At 54.4% G+C, this 14330-nt stretch overlaps 1 protein-coding gene across 20 annotated transcripts in view; it reads right to left on the minus strand.

The window, feature by feature from the left end:
- The window catches only part of PRRC2B (proline rich coiled-coil 2B), an 85742-nt gene that overhangs the window by 20440 nt on the left and 50972 nt on the right, over positions 1-14330 (minus strand). For 14 of the 20 annotated variants that reach the window (XM_069582112.1, XM_069582119.1, XM_069582111.1 and 11 more), the window contains 7 exons: positions 13454-13772; positions 12091-12284; positions 9544-9739; positions 4945-5161; positions 2271-4322; positions 797-993; positions 86-231 (listed from right to left, as the gene is read on the minus strand). In XM_069582112.1, the coding sequence (XP_069438213.1) occupies positions 86-231; positions 797-993; positions 2271-4322; positions 4945-5161; positions 9544-9739; positions 12091-12284; positions 13454-13772 (3321 nt within the window). The remainder of the gene's footprint in view (positions 1-85; positions 232-796; positions 994-2270; positions 4323-4944; positions 5162-9543; positions 9740-12090; positions 12285-13453; positions 13773-14330) is intronic. The other 6 variants (XM_069582115.1, XM_069582120.1, XM_069582114.1 and 3 more) reach the window with 2 other exon arrangements.

A 14330-nucleotide genomic window follows, 5' to 3' on the forward strand; every position in this document is an offset into this window, starting at 1 on the left:
GCGCACCGCATCCCCCTCACAGCGCGCCCCGTGCCCCGTGCCCCCTCACAGCGCGCCCCGTGCCCCCTCACAGCACGCCCCGCACCTGCACGGCTTGCTCCTTCTTTCTCCTCTCCTCCTCCAGCAGGCGGCGCTGCTTCTTGGTCAGGACTTCAATGAAGCCTTCGCCCACCAGAGAGCCCACCTCACTCTCTTCCCCAGGGCTGGATCCGCAATTTTCAATGATGGCATCTGAACCAAGATTCACAAGGAAGGGCAATGGTTCCATTTACTGAAAGCTAAGGATAACCTAACCCTACAGACACCTGATATCTAAGCACTGAGTCAGCTCAAAAGGCCAGGGGCTTAGCTGGCTTGGGCCTCAGCATATTCACCATCACCAGGCTCTAGGAAACCCAGTGAGGATTTCTACACCCTTCTCACAACCCTGCAATGCACTGTTATCTCAAACCAAACAGGTCACACTTAAGAAAACAGGCCTCAGAGACACACACACCTAAGTCCCAGCTCTACTCCTAACCAGCTGTGTGACCCTGGATAAACCACTCAGCTTCTCTGGGGCTCAGCTTCCCATCTTTAAAACTGAGACACTGCAGGGGTGTTACGGGAGTGCAGCAGAGCTGTGAGCAACACAAGGGCAGGAATCCTTCTGTTTTGCTCTTAACCCAGTACGTATGTGCCCAGAACCTAAGATGTTCAGCAAATGGCAAACTCAGCAGCCCACGGCGGTGGCCATGCCCACCTCCCCCATTTCGCCTGGACCCTCCTTCCCCTGGAGATGTGAGCTGACACTCACGTCCGTAGCTCAGGTCGAACGGTTTCACGGTCTCTCCCTGCTCGCCTGACCTCTGGGCAGCCAGCCTGGCCTCCTTCTCCGCCTCCTCACAGGAAGCTTCGGGGACGTCAGTGGCAGCACGGGTTGCCCGCTCCAGGGTGTAGTGGCCACTCCCACTGCTGCAGCCAAGACCTCCAGGCAAGGCCTCGTCTGGGGACCTAGAGAGGAAGGAAGATCTCATCAGCTCAGAAGTGGCCCAAGAAGGTGAAGCTGCATACACGCCCAGCACACACCCAAGCTCAGCCCTGGTCTCCGTCATTCCCTCCAGCTGTCCCCTCCACCCAGCAGAAGGGGTGGCTGGTTACATGCTGTCTCGAGCCTGTGGGGAGGCTGCCCCAGACCACTGCTCCAGCAAAGGCCCTGGGAAAGCTGCTCTGTCCTCACCCTCTCCCCTGGCTAGTACTCCTGTCCTTTCCCTTTGCCTACCACAGCCAGTAGGGCTACAGAAGAGAGATAAGGGGCAAGGCTTAGAACTGGGCCGCAGAGGGAGCCCAGGTCTCGCTCCACTGCCAGTCCCCTGGGGCAGAAACCAGAAGGAAAGCCAGGTCTTGGCATCTGGGGCCTAGAAAGCTCCTTCAGATCCATACCGACAAGAACCCACATTCTCCTGTGGCGCCTTGTTCAGAGATACGAGTGAACTACAGGCCAGGCCTCTGTGCCCTGAACCCTTGAGGAGGCTGGGAAGTAGGATAATTGTCTTCCTCGGCACCTGGGCGGGGCCAGAGCCACATCAGGGATGTGGGCTGCACGGGCTCTGCCCCTACCCTGATCCCGGGCCAGCTGTGGGCAGCGAGCAGACACCGAGCACAGGGCACCCACCTCAACACCTCTGAGTCTGGAGAGGCGCCCTTTGGGCCTCGGTAACAGTAAACAGCCCCTGTTTACTGCCTGGCTATCACCAAGTGTGGGCGTTATCCCCGGGGTGGGGTTGCTTATCTTTTGTGGAAAAGCAAAGGCACTCAGGGAAGATCTCTCTGCACGGCCAGGAGGCCAGCAATGCCCCAGCGAAGAAACTGCCTGTCACAGTCAGGGGCCAAAGAGTCTGGGGAACAGACCAGTGCTCACCAGGCGCCACACACAGGGAGCGACCCCAACCGTGTGGTGGTGGCCCTTTGGCTGGACCCCGAGGAGACATACAGAGACTGAACCCTGGAGTGGTACTGGGACAGCCACTCCAGGGGATCACCGGACAGGGCCTCTGGTCTCGGTTCTGAAGCAACAACACACCCCAGAGAAGCAGACAGCAGGGTGAGAGCCAATGATGGAGGTGCCCACACACGATGGCCTCGGCGGGCGGTCGCCCTGGAGCACAACGAGAGGGGAGGAGTCGGGGCCCTGACACACGGCGGGACAGCATGCGTGAGGTGCTGCCGGAAACACCGGCTGACAGAACCATAACAACAAGAACGAACCCGGGACTCTGCTTCTGGTTTACCTTTTGGCTTTCAGAGGCGTCCCGTTCTGATGACTCTCATAGCGGGGAGAAGTGTCACCGCCACCTGGCCTAACAGACTTCTCCCCAAACCCTCCCGGCTCCAGCTTCCGGGTCTGCCTGTCCACCAGGGGTCTCTGGCCTGAGAAGCTCCGCTTGGCCAGCTCCTTCTTCTCGCCTGCGCTCACCCCAGGGGGGCCGCCATCAGCCTGGGGGTCCAGCTCGGGGCCGGCCCGCCGCTCCCGCCTCTCACTGAAGTCGCTGCTCTCAGAGGCTGTCTCCCACTCCTCATTGGCATGGTCGGAGGAGTTCTGATAGGCGAGCTCAGGGGACCTGCGGCCTGAGGCGCCGCTCCTGTCCCCAGGGCAGGGTCTGGGACGGCCCGGCCACTGGCCGGCCACCACAGGTGGCTCGTCCTCCGGCCCCCACAGGCCCAGGGCCTCCCGTTCTTGCCGGAGGCGCCGGAAGCGGGGCGGCTTGTCCTGGCGTGGGGGCCGCCTTCGCCGGAAGGGCCGGTTCTCTGTGTTTTCGGACTCTGCAGCATGGTCATCTTGGAAGAAGGCCCTCCGGTCCTCCAGGCGGCCATCCTCGAAGCCCCGGGAGCCCAAGGCGTCGGGGCGTCTGTAGGCATCTGGGATATAGTCTCTGTCTAAGGGCCGCCGGGCCCCACACGCATCAGGGGGGCCAGACTCCTGCCAGGAGGCACCAGGACCCCGGCTGGGCCAAGGGGCCACCTCCTTAGCCGCGAAGGTTCTCCGGCTGTATGCACAGTTGCTCAGGCGCGGGGGTAGGGCACGCCCGAAGGCCCGGGGGCCTCGGTTCTTGGCCTCAGGCCCACTGTGGTCCTCGGGGTGCATCCTGCCGGACCGCCAGGACTCCCTGAAGTCGCCCTTCCTTCCCGTGGCCTCCTCCCGCTCCGGGAGCGTGCCCTCATCCCCAGGCTCGGTGCCTCGCTGCCGCCGCCGCTTGGGAAGCTCCTCGTACTCAGAGCCCTCGCTGTGGGTCTCGCTGGCAATCCTCCGCCGGGGCTTGGCCCGGGGGAAGTCATCCGGCGGCCCGCGGCCCCGGCCACTCCTCTGACTGCCGCTGTAGATGCCCCGCGCCCCAAGGACGCCCCCGCCACACAGGCCGCTACCAGTGGGCCGCCCGCGGAAGGTGAACTCTCGGAACCCGCGGCCTCGGCCCCGGGCCGGCCCCCGGCCCCCAAAGGCTTGCTCCTCATCAATGAAGATCCAGTTATTCCTCTTGGTCGGGGGTGTGTGGCTGGCCTCCCTGGAGGGTCTGGCCTCCGGGGCCCCATCAGGCTTGTTGTCCTCCTCAGGACAGCTGGCCTCACGGCCCAAGCTGCCACGGGCTGAGCCCTGGTCCTCTGAGGTGGCCAGGGCCACGTTGGCCAGCGCGGGGTCGTTCTCTTGGTCCTCATCCTCAGCCACTTCATGGACAGGCCCCGTCTCCCGGGCCAGGCGGGTGTTCCCCTCTGCCAGTTCCGGCTTTACTTTCTCGAGCTCCTTCTCCTTGTCCTCCACCTTGAGGGCCTTCAAGACAGGTTTCTTGATGGGGCCGGACCTACGGGTCCTGCTGGTCTGCTCCGGGTGCTGGCTGCTGGTGCCCCGGGCTTCTGGCGTCCACTCAGGCTCCAGAGCCGGCGGCTTGCTTGGGCTCCCTTCCTTCTCCCAGGAGGAGACGCTGAAGGGTGGCTCCTCCCGCGGTACCTCCTTCTCAACCGCAGCGTCTGGGTCGGCAACCTTTGACTGGTGGTTCACATCCCAGTCACCATACTCGGGCTTTTTCTCCGTGGGGGCAAAGTCAGGCTCCAGTGGGGAGCACCTGAGGTTTGGGGTGTGACTCACAGGAGTGCCTGCTTCCTGACCATTTTCTTGGGGTGGAAACAAAAGCTCCTGGCCTACTCTCTGAGAGGAGACACGGGAGTCACAGTCTGCTGGGGCCTTCTTGTCAGAAGCGCTCAAGTACTCCTGCCCTCTCTCCTCAAGGAGCTCGCGCTGGGCACTCACGCCCCCTGACCTTCCGGGGGAGGCAGAGTAAGAGCTTTCACTCCTGAAAAGGAACCAGAAAAATCAGTCAATGTGATTGGAGCCTGGTTCCTGGTTTCCACGCTGAACACAGTTTAAAAAAAAAAAAATTTTTTTTTTAAATGAAAAAGAAAAAAACATAGGCACGAACATTCGCTCTATCTTTAAACAGGCCTCAGAGATGCTGGGCCATGGGCTGGTGGCGGCCCCTGGAGTCCAGAGTGATGATCAGTGGCTGGCGGACTCCACGAACAGCTGGGCATCCTCTGGTTCAAACACGCTGGAGCCGGAAAGTCCGAGAAGAGTCTGGGGTGCTGGGCCGGCAGAGCCAGCTCACCTTACTTTCACAGGAAGGAGCCGTAACACACATGCTCAACCCCACCCCACGGCCCTGGCCCAAGGTTCTTTGGGATTTGCCTCTGACCCCAGGATTCCTCCTGGACCTTCAGTCACCATCGGAGCCTCTCACATGAAAGCACCCAGCTATCCTCATCTCACTCTCCTTTCCCAGAGCACACTGGTCTCTCTCAAGGCGCCCCTTTCCTGAGGGCGGTGTCTCCCGGGATGGCCTCCTCCCAGAGCCCATCTCACTGAGGACCGAGACTCCTCCTTCAGCTGCAAGGCAGCAGGACCAAGCGTCACCTCACCTGACATGCATGTCCATGGCCAAATTGTCGCTGGATTTCGGGTGGGGCAGCGAGTAGCCCTTGCTCTGCAACGCCATGTAACCCTCGGGGCTCCACACGGGGGCGGGGTCAATGGCGGTCACCTTCCTTTCTGGCAGCGGGGGCACACAGCTCTGGTCCTCAGAGCGACAGGCAGTCCCACTAAGGGAATCCGGGGGCATTATGGGTTTCATCAATCCTGAAGAAGGCAAACAGCCAATTGGTCACCTCGTTCAGCAAACCATGGGTGGCCCACAGGCCCAGAGGAGACGAGCTGCCCTGACCATCCTGCGGATGCGGCAGCCCACCTGCTTCACGTCATCTGATCATAGAGCCTCCAAAAGCACACAGGCACGCCATCTGAAAGGCCTGTTCGAAGGCCCTGGAGGTCCAGTCTTAGTTCCCGATGAAGATCCCCTATGTTGAAGGATGTTAAACAACTGGCAGATGGAAACAGGACACAACCAACTAGAGAGCCCGTGGCTGGCAGCAGAAAGCTAAGGGGCCAGGCAGCCAGCAGCAGGAAATGCCCGAGGGTCTCCTGCACAGACACAGGGAAGATGAGCTACACTCCAGGAAGCCTACATGCACCAAGGAGCCAGCGTCTGCCTGCTTCCAAACCCTACAAGAAGATTCAGAAAGGGGTCTGGACTTCAGCTCTGCTTGTTTCTGCCCCTGAGCTTATAGTGATAATCCACTTTCTCTCCAGGAAACGGGAGAAGGGGACACACAGATGACACTCAATTCTTAACTGGCCTGAGGAAACAGGGATAAGCTGACATCTCGGTCCAACCAGATACAAACCAGCCTGGGAGACGGCACCCCCTCACTAGGGCCCCTCTGTCCAGTTCTAACAGATGGGATGCTGTAGACGACATTAAAGGCCTCCCATGTGGCCAGAGTCTGTGTAGAAAAGAGGGTCTGATTTTTCAGATATTTCACAAAGCTAATTACTGGCCACCAGTGTTTTTTTGTGCCCATTTTTAAAGCTGAGATAATCTGATCAGGAAAATGATTCTGCATCAGGCTAGTAGTTTTATACTTTCTTTCAGCTGTGGATGCTCTGTCCAAAGGTTACCAATATACAACTCCGGCACAAAGGTAGTCTGAGTCATGTGGTGGCGAGGACCCTCTCTGGAATCCTAAAATTACACCCCGTTCATTAAGTATTGATCACGAGGTAGGCAGAACTGCTCAGCACCACACAGAGCTATTTTTGGCAATATGGCAGCTCATCACCTGAAAAAAGCCTCCTGTCACAAAAACACTGCACAAAACATATCACACATTTCACTTGCAGAGCTCTGCTCCCCAAAACCAGGAATCCCCCAGGGAGCGGAAACCACAGCCGTGGGCAAGAGCCAGGTGCCAGAGGCACGAGCCAGGGCTCCTGAGAGGGGACGCAGGGACACATCTGCCAGAGGTAGTGACCTACAGCTGCGCTCCTAAATACCACCCCCTCGCCGCTCCCGACAAGAGACGAGGCTTCTCTGCATAAGGCAGAGAGTTACAGCCGAGGTGCTGCTTACACAAAGACCCTCAAAGGGCTATGCATTCAATTACAAGGCAGACCAGAAAAACCTCACACTCTTTAGGACAGGTAGATGATTGAGCTAATGTCCCAGCCAGGGTCAGGTCAGGGAAAACCGTCCCCAGTGAGGAATTCATGGCTGCATGCCAGCTTTCACACAGGCTTGGGGGTAGTAGAGTGGAGTTCAGATTTACACCCCTAGAATTCTCCAAAAACTTCCTGAGTTACAATGAAAGGTAGTTCTAGGCTGGTAGATGAAAACACAGAGCCACCCTGGAGGGATACACTCTCAAACGAAGCTACACCGAGTCCCAAAGGTAAGAATAGCTCTGCCGGAAACGAACTTATGCGTTCAAAACTCCCAGAACATCGCCGGGAAAGCAATCCACCACGAGTCCACAGCACGTCCACGGGATCATGCACCATTCCCCAAGAACCTCAGGAACAGATCGAAACGTTAAACACCAGAGAATTACGGTTTACTTGATTAAAAGCAAATAAGAAGGAACTGAAAACTCACAAAAAAATGTAAGACACGAGAAAAAAAGATTTGAGAGGAAAAGCCTAGTAATAATACAGCCACTGAAAGTAAAAACCCACTGGACAGTAAAAAATACAGACAGCAGATGAGGCACAGCCTGAGAGAACGAGGAATTAGAGAATAATTCCAGGCATTTCCCAGAAGGCACCACAGACATCAGCTCTCATGCACTCGAGACCAGGAGGCAGAGTGCGGAGCAGCCCGATGATGCAGGCACTCGTTCAGCACAGTCAGCACAAATAACCGAAGTGGGCGACACAGGAAGAGAGGACAGAGAATGAAAGCAGGCAAACAGGCAGCACGGTAATTAGAAGAGAAACTCCCAGAAGTGATGAAAGCAATACAACCTCAGATGTGAGCACTGTGAGTTTTAAGCAGAATAAAGTAAGGATGGATATAGATACATACCTAGACACAGCATTTTGAGAAAGAACTACAGGAGGCCAAAGACAAAGCGGTCTTAAAGCAACACAGACTAGACACAGGAGCCAGAAGAAAAGGAATACTATCTTCACAGCCCTGAAAGAAAGTGACTGCAAGCCTAGAGTTCCATACCCAGCTGCACTATCGTTCAAGAGAAAGGCTGCCGTAGGTGGAAAATAGTGCTCAGTTGCATAGAACTCTGCAGCCCCATGGACTGTAGCCAGTCAGGTTCCTCTGTCTATGGGATTCCGCAGGCAAGAATACTGAGGTGGGGTGCCATTTTCGCCTCCAGGGGATCTTTTAGACCCGGGTTTGGAACCCACGTCTCCTGCACTGGCAGGCAAATTCTTTACCACTAGTGCCACCTGGGAAACCCCATGTGAAGAATACGTATTGCCAAAAAACTTTCTTAGAGGCCTTGACAGAACGTATGTTCTGAAAAAAATAAATGGAACCCAGATGGAAGGATAAGCAGCAAAGACACTAGTAAACACGTAGGCAGATCTGAACAAGCATGGATTGAATGAAACAGCAGAGAGAATAATTTGGTAAGCATCAAAACAAGGGAAGAATTAAAATTCCAGGCAAAGATTAAAAGACTCCCGAATCAGAGCTCAGGTTCAGGGTAATCTGATTAGCCTGTGTTAAGTCAAGGGTACGTGTTAGAATTTAACCTAACCACTCACAGTGGAAACAGAATGTAGAAGGAAAACAAAAAGAAGACTTGACACCCACGCCCCCAATCTAAAGGGAACAACTTCGGTGACTAAAGTCACAGTTGACACATCTTAAACATACAAAGACATTCTCCTCCACAAAGGGCTCAGGCTGACAATAAAAAGTTGGGGTAAAAAGATACCACCCGAATACTAATCTAAAGAAAACTGGACTGAAATTATCATCAGATAAAGTAGACGTTAAAGACAGAAAACCCAAGAAACAAAGGTGCTATATGAAGATACAAGAAATAAGATGCAGTCATCTCAAGCCTATACGCTTCCAGGTAGGTCAAACAAAAACTGACATGATTACAAGATTTGACAAACCCACAACACCGTGGAAAATGTTCACACACCTCTTAGAAACTGATCAAGGGGATAAAAAAAACTGTGATGATAGATATTTCTACAGCACAGTTAGCAGGCACACTTTAATGGACCATGTCCAATAGGAGAATATATTCTTTTTAAGTCCCTGAGTGAAGTTTGATCTGCCGCTTGTTAAAAATAAAGTTTTACTGAAAAGCAACCACACCTATTCACTTACTATTGTCTATAGCTGTTTTTGTTCTACAACAGCAAAACTGGAGTAGCAGTTCAAAGACTAAAACATTTATTATCTGGTATTAATGGAAAAAAATTGTGACTGCTGGTCTATATCATACAGACCATGATATATGACCAAAAGGCAGCCACAGTAGAAATTAACAACATATGGATGATATTAAAACTCTGTATTTGGAAATTTTACAATATACCATTAAAAATCACTCAAAATCAGACTAATATTTAAAACTGTACAGTAATAAAAATGTTATTTTAAAACTCAGTGGCTCATAAACTCGGGTGAGATATAAATACATCAGAAATCTCAGAAACTAGTGATCTAATTAAGCATCCAACATAATCGGAAAAAGAACAAAATAATTTCAGTGGAAATAATGGGGGGGGGCAGAAATTAATGAAATAAAAGCCAAATAAAAGACAGGAATTAAGAACCTCAAAAGATACTTTTTTTAAAATGGCATTAAAAAAACGGCATTTGATAAACCTTGGGAAAGACTAATCAAGGAAAAGAGAGAACAAAAAGAACACTAAAGAACGGAAAGAGGGACCAAACTACGTGGCAGAGACATGAAAATTAACAAAGACAATTTATGATTCAGAATCTTAAAGTCTCTTCCTAACAATTCTTTGTGGGAGGTACTACTACACACTTGTTTTGCAAACAAGGAAGTTATAACTCAGACTGGATATGTGACTTGCAAAGAGGTCAGACTGGAATCCAGGTGGGGTCTGTCTACCTCCCAAGGCCATGCCCTTGACCACACTACATACCCTGGCCTTCACTGCACCTTGGTGCTTACCTGAGGGATGCAGGGCTGAGGGGTAGAAATCCACTGGGGTCCGAGTGGGCGGGATCCGGGGGTCCATGTAGGAGGGCATCATCATCCACCTGGGGTCGAAGCCCAGCATCTGGGGGTGGTGCGGGTAGAAGGCGCGCTGCGGGTGGGACGGCGGAGGGTACACCGGCTGCCAGTGCTGCGTCTTGTACAGCTGCTCCTGGCAGAGAGAGACTGGGCTGCACAGGTGCCGTGGTGCCCGCACACACACGCCTCCAGGGAAAACCCACCAGACAGAAGACCAGAGAGGGCAGGCCCCAGTGTACCATGACCACGTTCAGGCCCGGGCCCTCTCCCAGGATGGATGCACAGTCATCCCATCGTCACACGGGGCCCTCAGGCTCCTCCACTACACATGGCAGCTTGGGTGCTCACGCAGATCAAAGGCTCTCCTGGAGCTGACACCTGACCAGCACCCCTCCCAGAGCACCCCTCCCCAGTGCTCCTCCCCATCCCCAGCCCCCACTGTCCCTTCAATTCGCTCTCCACACTCCAATGCCCTGACCACGGCCAGAGTCTTCCTGGGTTCTCCACGGCTCTCCATCCAACAGCTGGAATCCCAGAGGGCTGCATGTGATCTGCAGGGTCCTGCGGGTCCTGACCCATCTGCCTCTCCAGCATCACCTCCCACTACTGCCCTGGCCTCCAGTCCACACACCTGCCTGCCCGCCTGCTTCAGGCCTTGGAAACATGCTGGGCCATGTGTTCCCTGGGCCCCAAACCTGCTCACCCACACCCCTCCTTCAGGTTTCAGCTTAAAGAGAACTTCCTCTGGGAAGCCTGCCACAAGTTCCAAGGAAGATCAGGTCCCCTGGTCTCGGCTCTCACAGCACTGATGTTTCTCCTGCGGTTGCCTCCCTCTCTATATCAGGGGATCGCGTGTCAAGTTCACACAGTCCACTCACCTCTACCGCCAGACACAGTGCGGAAAAAGCTCACTGCATGAATGGATGAAGTAACACATCAACAGAGTATTAAAAATCAAGGACCTAGACCCAGCGAGGGTTCACTTCAGACCTGCTCCACAGCACCGACGACCCCTGGGGCTTCCCTCACAAGCACATCCCGAACCAGCGTCCTAGGCAGACACAGGGGCAGTCAAACAAGCGGGACAGCTGGCCCAGCACACCCTATCCCAGCCGGCTGGCTCAACTCCAGCCTGGGCTGGGTTCCCCAGATGGCTCACCGGGGGCCCTAGCACCTCTTAGGAGCGCTCAGCACTCAGTAAGCGGAGCTCTCCAGGGCTCTGCCCACAGCTCCTCCTCCTGTCTAGACCCCAGGTCCCCAGGGAAGCTGACCAGACAGTCCATTTGCCAGACTCCCTCAGGCTATTCTGGCATGTTCAGCCTTCTTCCTACTCTTCAGGAAGGATTTACCTGTCACTGCCCATCCCCACCCTCCCCAGAAGACTTCCCTAGAGCAGCTGTTACGGCTGTGTCTGGCTGGAGTGACTCCAGAGATCTCTCCAGTCGGCAGTAAGTGTTCACCAAGTCCAGGAGTGACTGCATGGCGCCTGCTCACGGTACAAAACCACAACAGCACAGTGAACGCACCTAACTGTCTAGAACACAGGCCACGGTGGGCTTCTGGAAGGCTTCCTAGGAGCCCAAGGAAAATAGGGTCTGGGGTGAAGGTTGTAAAGGGAACTTTAAAAAAATTCTGGGTAAAGGTATAAAATTTTATCTGTTTCCCCAGGGCACCCACATTTTGGAACATTTTCGATTACTAACAATAATTTACCAGACTTCCCTGGGGGTCCAGTGGTTAAGAATCCACCTTTCAATGCAGGGACACGGATTGATCCCTGGCCAGGGAACTAAGATCCCACATGCCATAGGGCACCTAAGCCTATGCTCTGCAAACAGAGAAGCTGACATGCCACCACGAAGACCCAGCACAGCCAAAACAAAGAGAGAGACTCAATATTTTAAGAACATTGATGGAACACCAATAAAGACACTACTAGACTATCGACAAACTAGTCTACAGGCATCACAGAACCCCTCACCGCCACGCAGAGTCAGGGCTTCATTCCTTCCGCTTCACACTGACCTGTCCAAGGCCCCACATGGCTAGATAAGCAGAACCCAAAGCTGTTTGATGTGAAACCTACAAGCCTCCACCCTTAACTCAAAGCCAACATTCCTCTCCAGTGCTGTCCACAGAGCCCCCAGGCCTCTTCCTCCTGGGTAGGCTCCAGGGTGGGGCCGCCATCAGTGTGAAGAGTGGCCACACTGTACACCTCGCAGTAAAAAAACCACTCAGACACCACCAGCCATTCCTTTCAACGCTAGACAACAGGGTCCACAAACTACCAACAAAGGTTTTCATCCAGAGGATGAATTACCTGGAGAAATGAAAGGCCAGAGCTGATCTCCAAGGCCCCCACTCTCCACGTCCCTGCTGGCGACTGGGGTACAGGAGGGTGGGTGTCATCTGCTTTAATTGAAGGGGCCTGGGAGATGGAGGGGCGGATCTGTTTACAATATGGGCTAGGCGTCTCCTGTTTACCTGCTGCTGCTGCTGCTGCTGGCGCTGGAACCTGGGAGGGAGTGACTTTTGGTACTTGTTGAATTCCTGCGCAGGGGACCCAGCCTCCCTGGGTCCCTCCTCACTGCTGCCACTCTGAGCCACTGCTGGAGGAGCTGTGGGGGCTTCTTCTGAAAACGTGCTGGCGGTCTCCTGGGCAGAGAACTCAGGGGAGCCTACAGAACAAGTAAGTGGAGAAACAGCCAGGTCAGTTAATAAAAGCTTCCAGTCCACGGAGTGCGCTTCAAACGGGATGCTCCCCACGGTCTCCAAGACCATGCCGCTTGGAATCCCCTGCTGTCTTCCCCATCCCAGCTTGGCATTCTTTCTTCCACCTTCATTATAACTGACGTTTGCATTCTCAAGAAATCTCCTGCAGAGAGCAAACACCAGTGCAAAGCCTGGAGGTGGGGCAGCGTCCTAGAGGAATGCTGATAGGCAGGGCGGGTATGGAAGAGCCGGGGACACACCCCACACCCAGGCCCAGCCCACTCTGCACCCTGCCGTCCACTCCCTGACTCTCTACTGCCCCCTCAGTAGGTCCCCGACACTGGGCCCAGGCTTCACCAGACTTCAGTGACACGGCATTTACAGAAGGACCAGGGTCTGAGTTCCTTGGCCTGAAGGGCACTGATCACCACGAGGTCACCAGAACGCCCTCCATCTGAGAAGCTTTCAGCAACTGAAACTAACATCAGGCCCTTCTCTACTTTAGAGACTTTGTTTGAGTTCACTTAAGAAAGTCACAGAGAACATAACTGATCATATTATTAAAACCTAGAGCAAGAGACCCCCTCCACCACTTAACACTGTTTGGTGTGTCTAGTGCAGCCACGTGATCCAGTCCTTTTAGGATTAACATCAGGGAAAATGTATTCTAAAAAGCAGGCAGGCTTCCTTCAGCGTCACAGAGAGCGCTGTGCTCCTAATGAGGTCCTCCAGTACCCACATCTCCACCGCCAAGCAGTAGTGGTAATGAAGACAGTGCTTCGTTAGAAGCGCCCGTGAGAAGGCGGGTGCTTCTGCACCTAGAAATGTGCCACATGCTTCGTGACATCATCTCCCAGGACTCTGAGCCCAGGGGGTGGGTACAAACTCTCCCCAACCCACTTCATGGGCGAGGAAAGTGGGAAGTCAGAGGGGAGGTGTCAGAGGGGAAGCAAGTGGCCAGCTGGCTTCAGTGGTGAAAATAGGACGTGAACCCAGGCCCCTAATCCAGGCCTGAACTCTTAACAACTGGATCCCTGTGTGTCCAGCCATTGGCCACAGTTTGTGCTAAGAAGCCAGGGAGATGCCCAATGACACAGCCCTTGTTTCCAGGTCAGGGGCCAGGCTCACTGCTCACCTTTGTGGATGGCAGGGCCATTTTCCTGGGGAGTCACCTTCTCAGCCCCCGGAGAGCGGGGAGCTTCCTTCTCCGCCTGCTTCTGGGCCTCACTGGCCCGCTGAGCCTGCTTGCACTTCTGGTCAAGCTGCTTGAGTTTGGCAGCACAGGCAGCCAGCCTTTCCTCGCGCGCGCGGCGCTCCTCCTCCTCCCGGCGCTTCCGGGCTCGCTCCACAGCCTCTGACATCTCCGACTGGATGAACTTCTGCCGCGGGGGGGGCTTGTCCTCTTTGTCCTCGGCAGACTGCTGCCGAAATAAGGTGCCCATGGAGGACTTCTGCTGAGAGAAGACGGTCAGAGGATGTCACAACTCAGAGACAGGCCACCGCCTGGAGGGGGTCAGCTCCCTTCTCAAGACCCTTGGGCACCTTCAAGAAGCCTACGGCAAAAGGACCTGAGCTTCGATCCTGCTCTGCCCTATGCTATATTTGCAAAGAGGGCTGGGCAAGCACCAACAGTCTAAACCCTAATTTCTCTTTTGGAAACTGTTGATAATCAAGGAAGCCCTCCAGGCTGTAAAGGTGCACGGAATCGTTTGCAAACCTCTTAACACCATGACTGAAATGCAGGAAACGCTCACGAGAATGGGCACTCCTGCAGCCACCTCTGGGCATGCAAGGTCAGGGTGTCCACAGCTAAAGAACAGGAGCGAAAAACCACATGCTCATCACTCCTCAGCCACAGAACTGCCCTACTGCTCCTCCCACGACAGCAGATGAACCTCTGGGTACAAAGAGCCCCAAGACACCAGAACTCACACTCACACTGGTTTGAAACTGGTGAGGTTTCAAACTGATTAATGTAAAAACAAAACAGCATCTCTAAAAACATCTCTTCA

The sequence above is a fragment of the Ovis canadensis genome, chromosome 3 (genome assembly GCF_042477335.2).
Source record: "Ovis canadensis isolate MfBH-ARS-UI-01 breed Bighorn chromosome 3, ARS-UI_OviCan_v2, whole genome shotgun sequence".
NCBI classification, from domain to species: domain Eukaryota; kingdom Metazoa; phylum Chordata; class Mammalia; order Artiodactyla; family Bovidae; genus Ovis; species Ovis canadensis.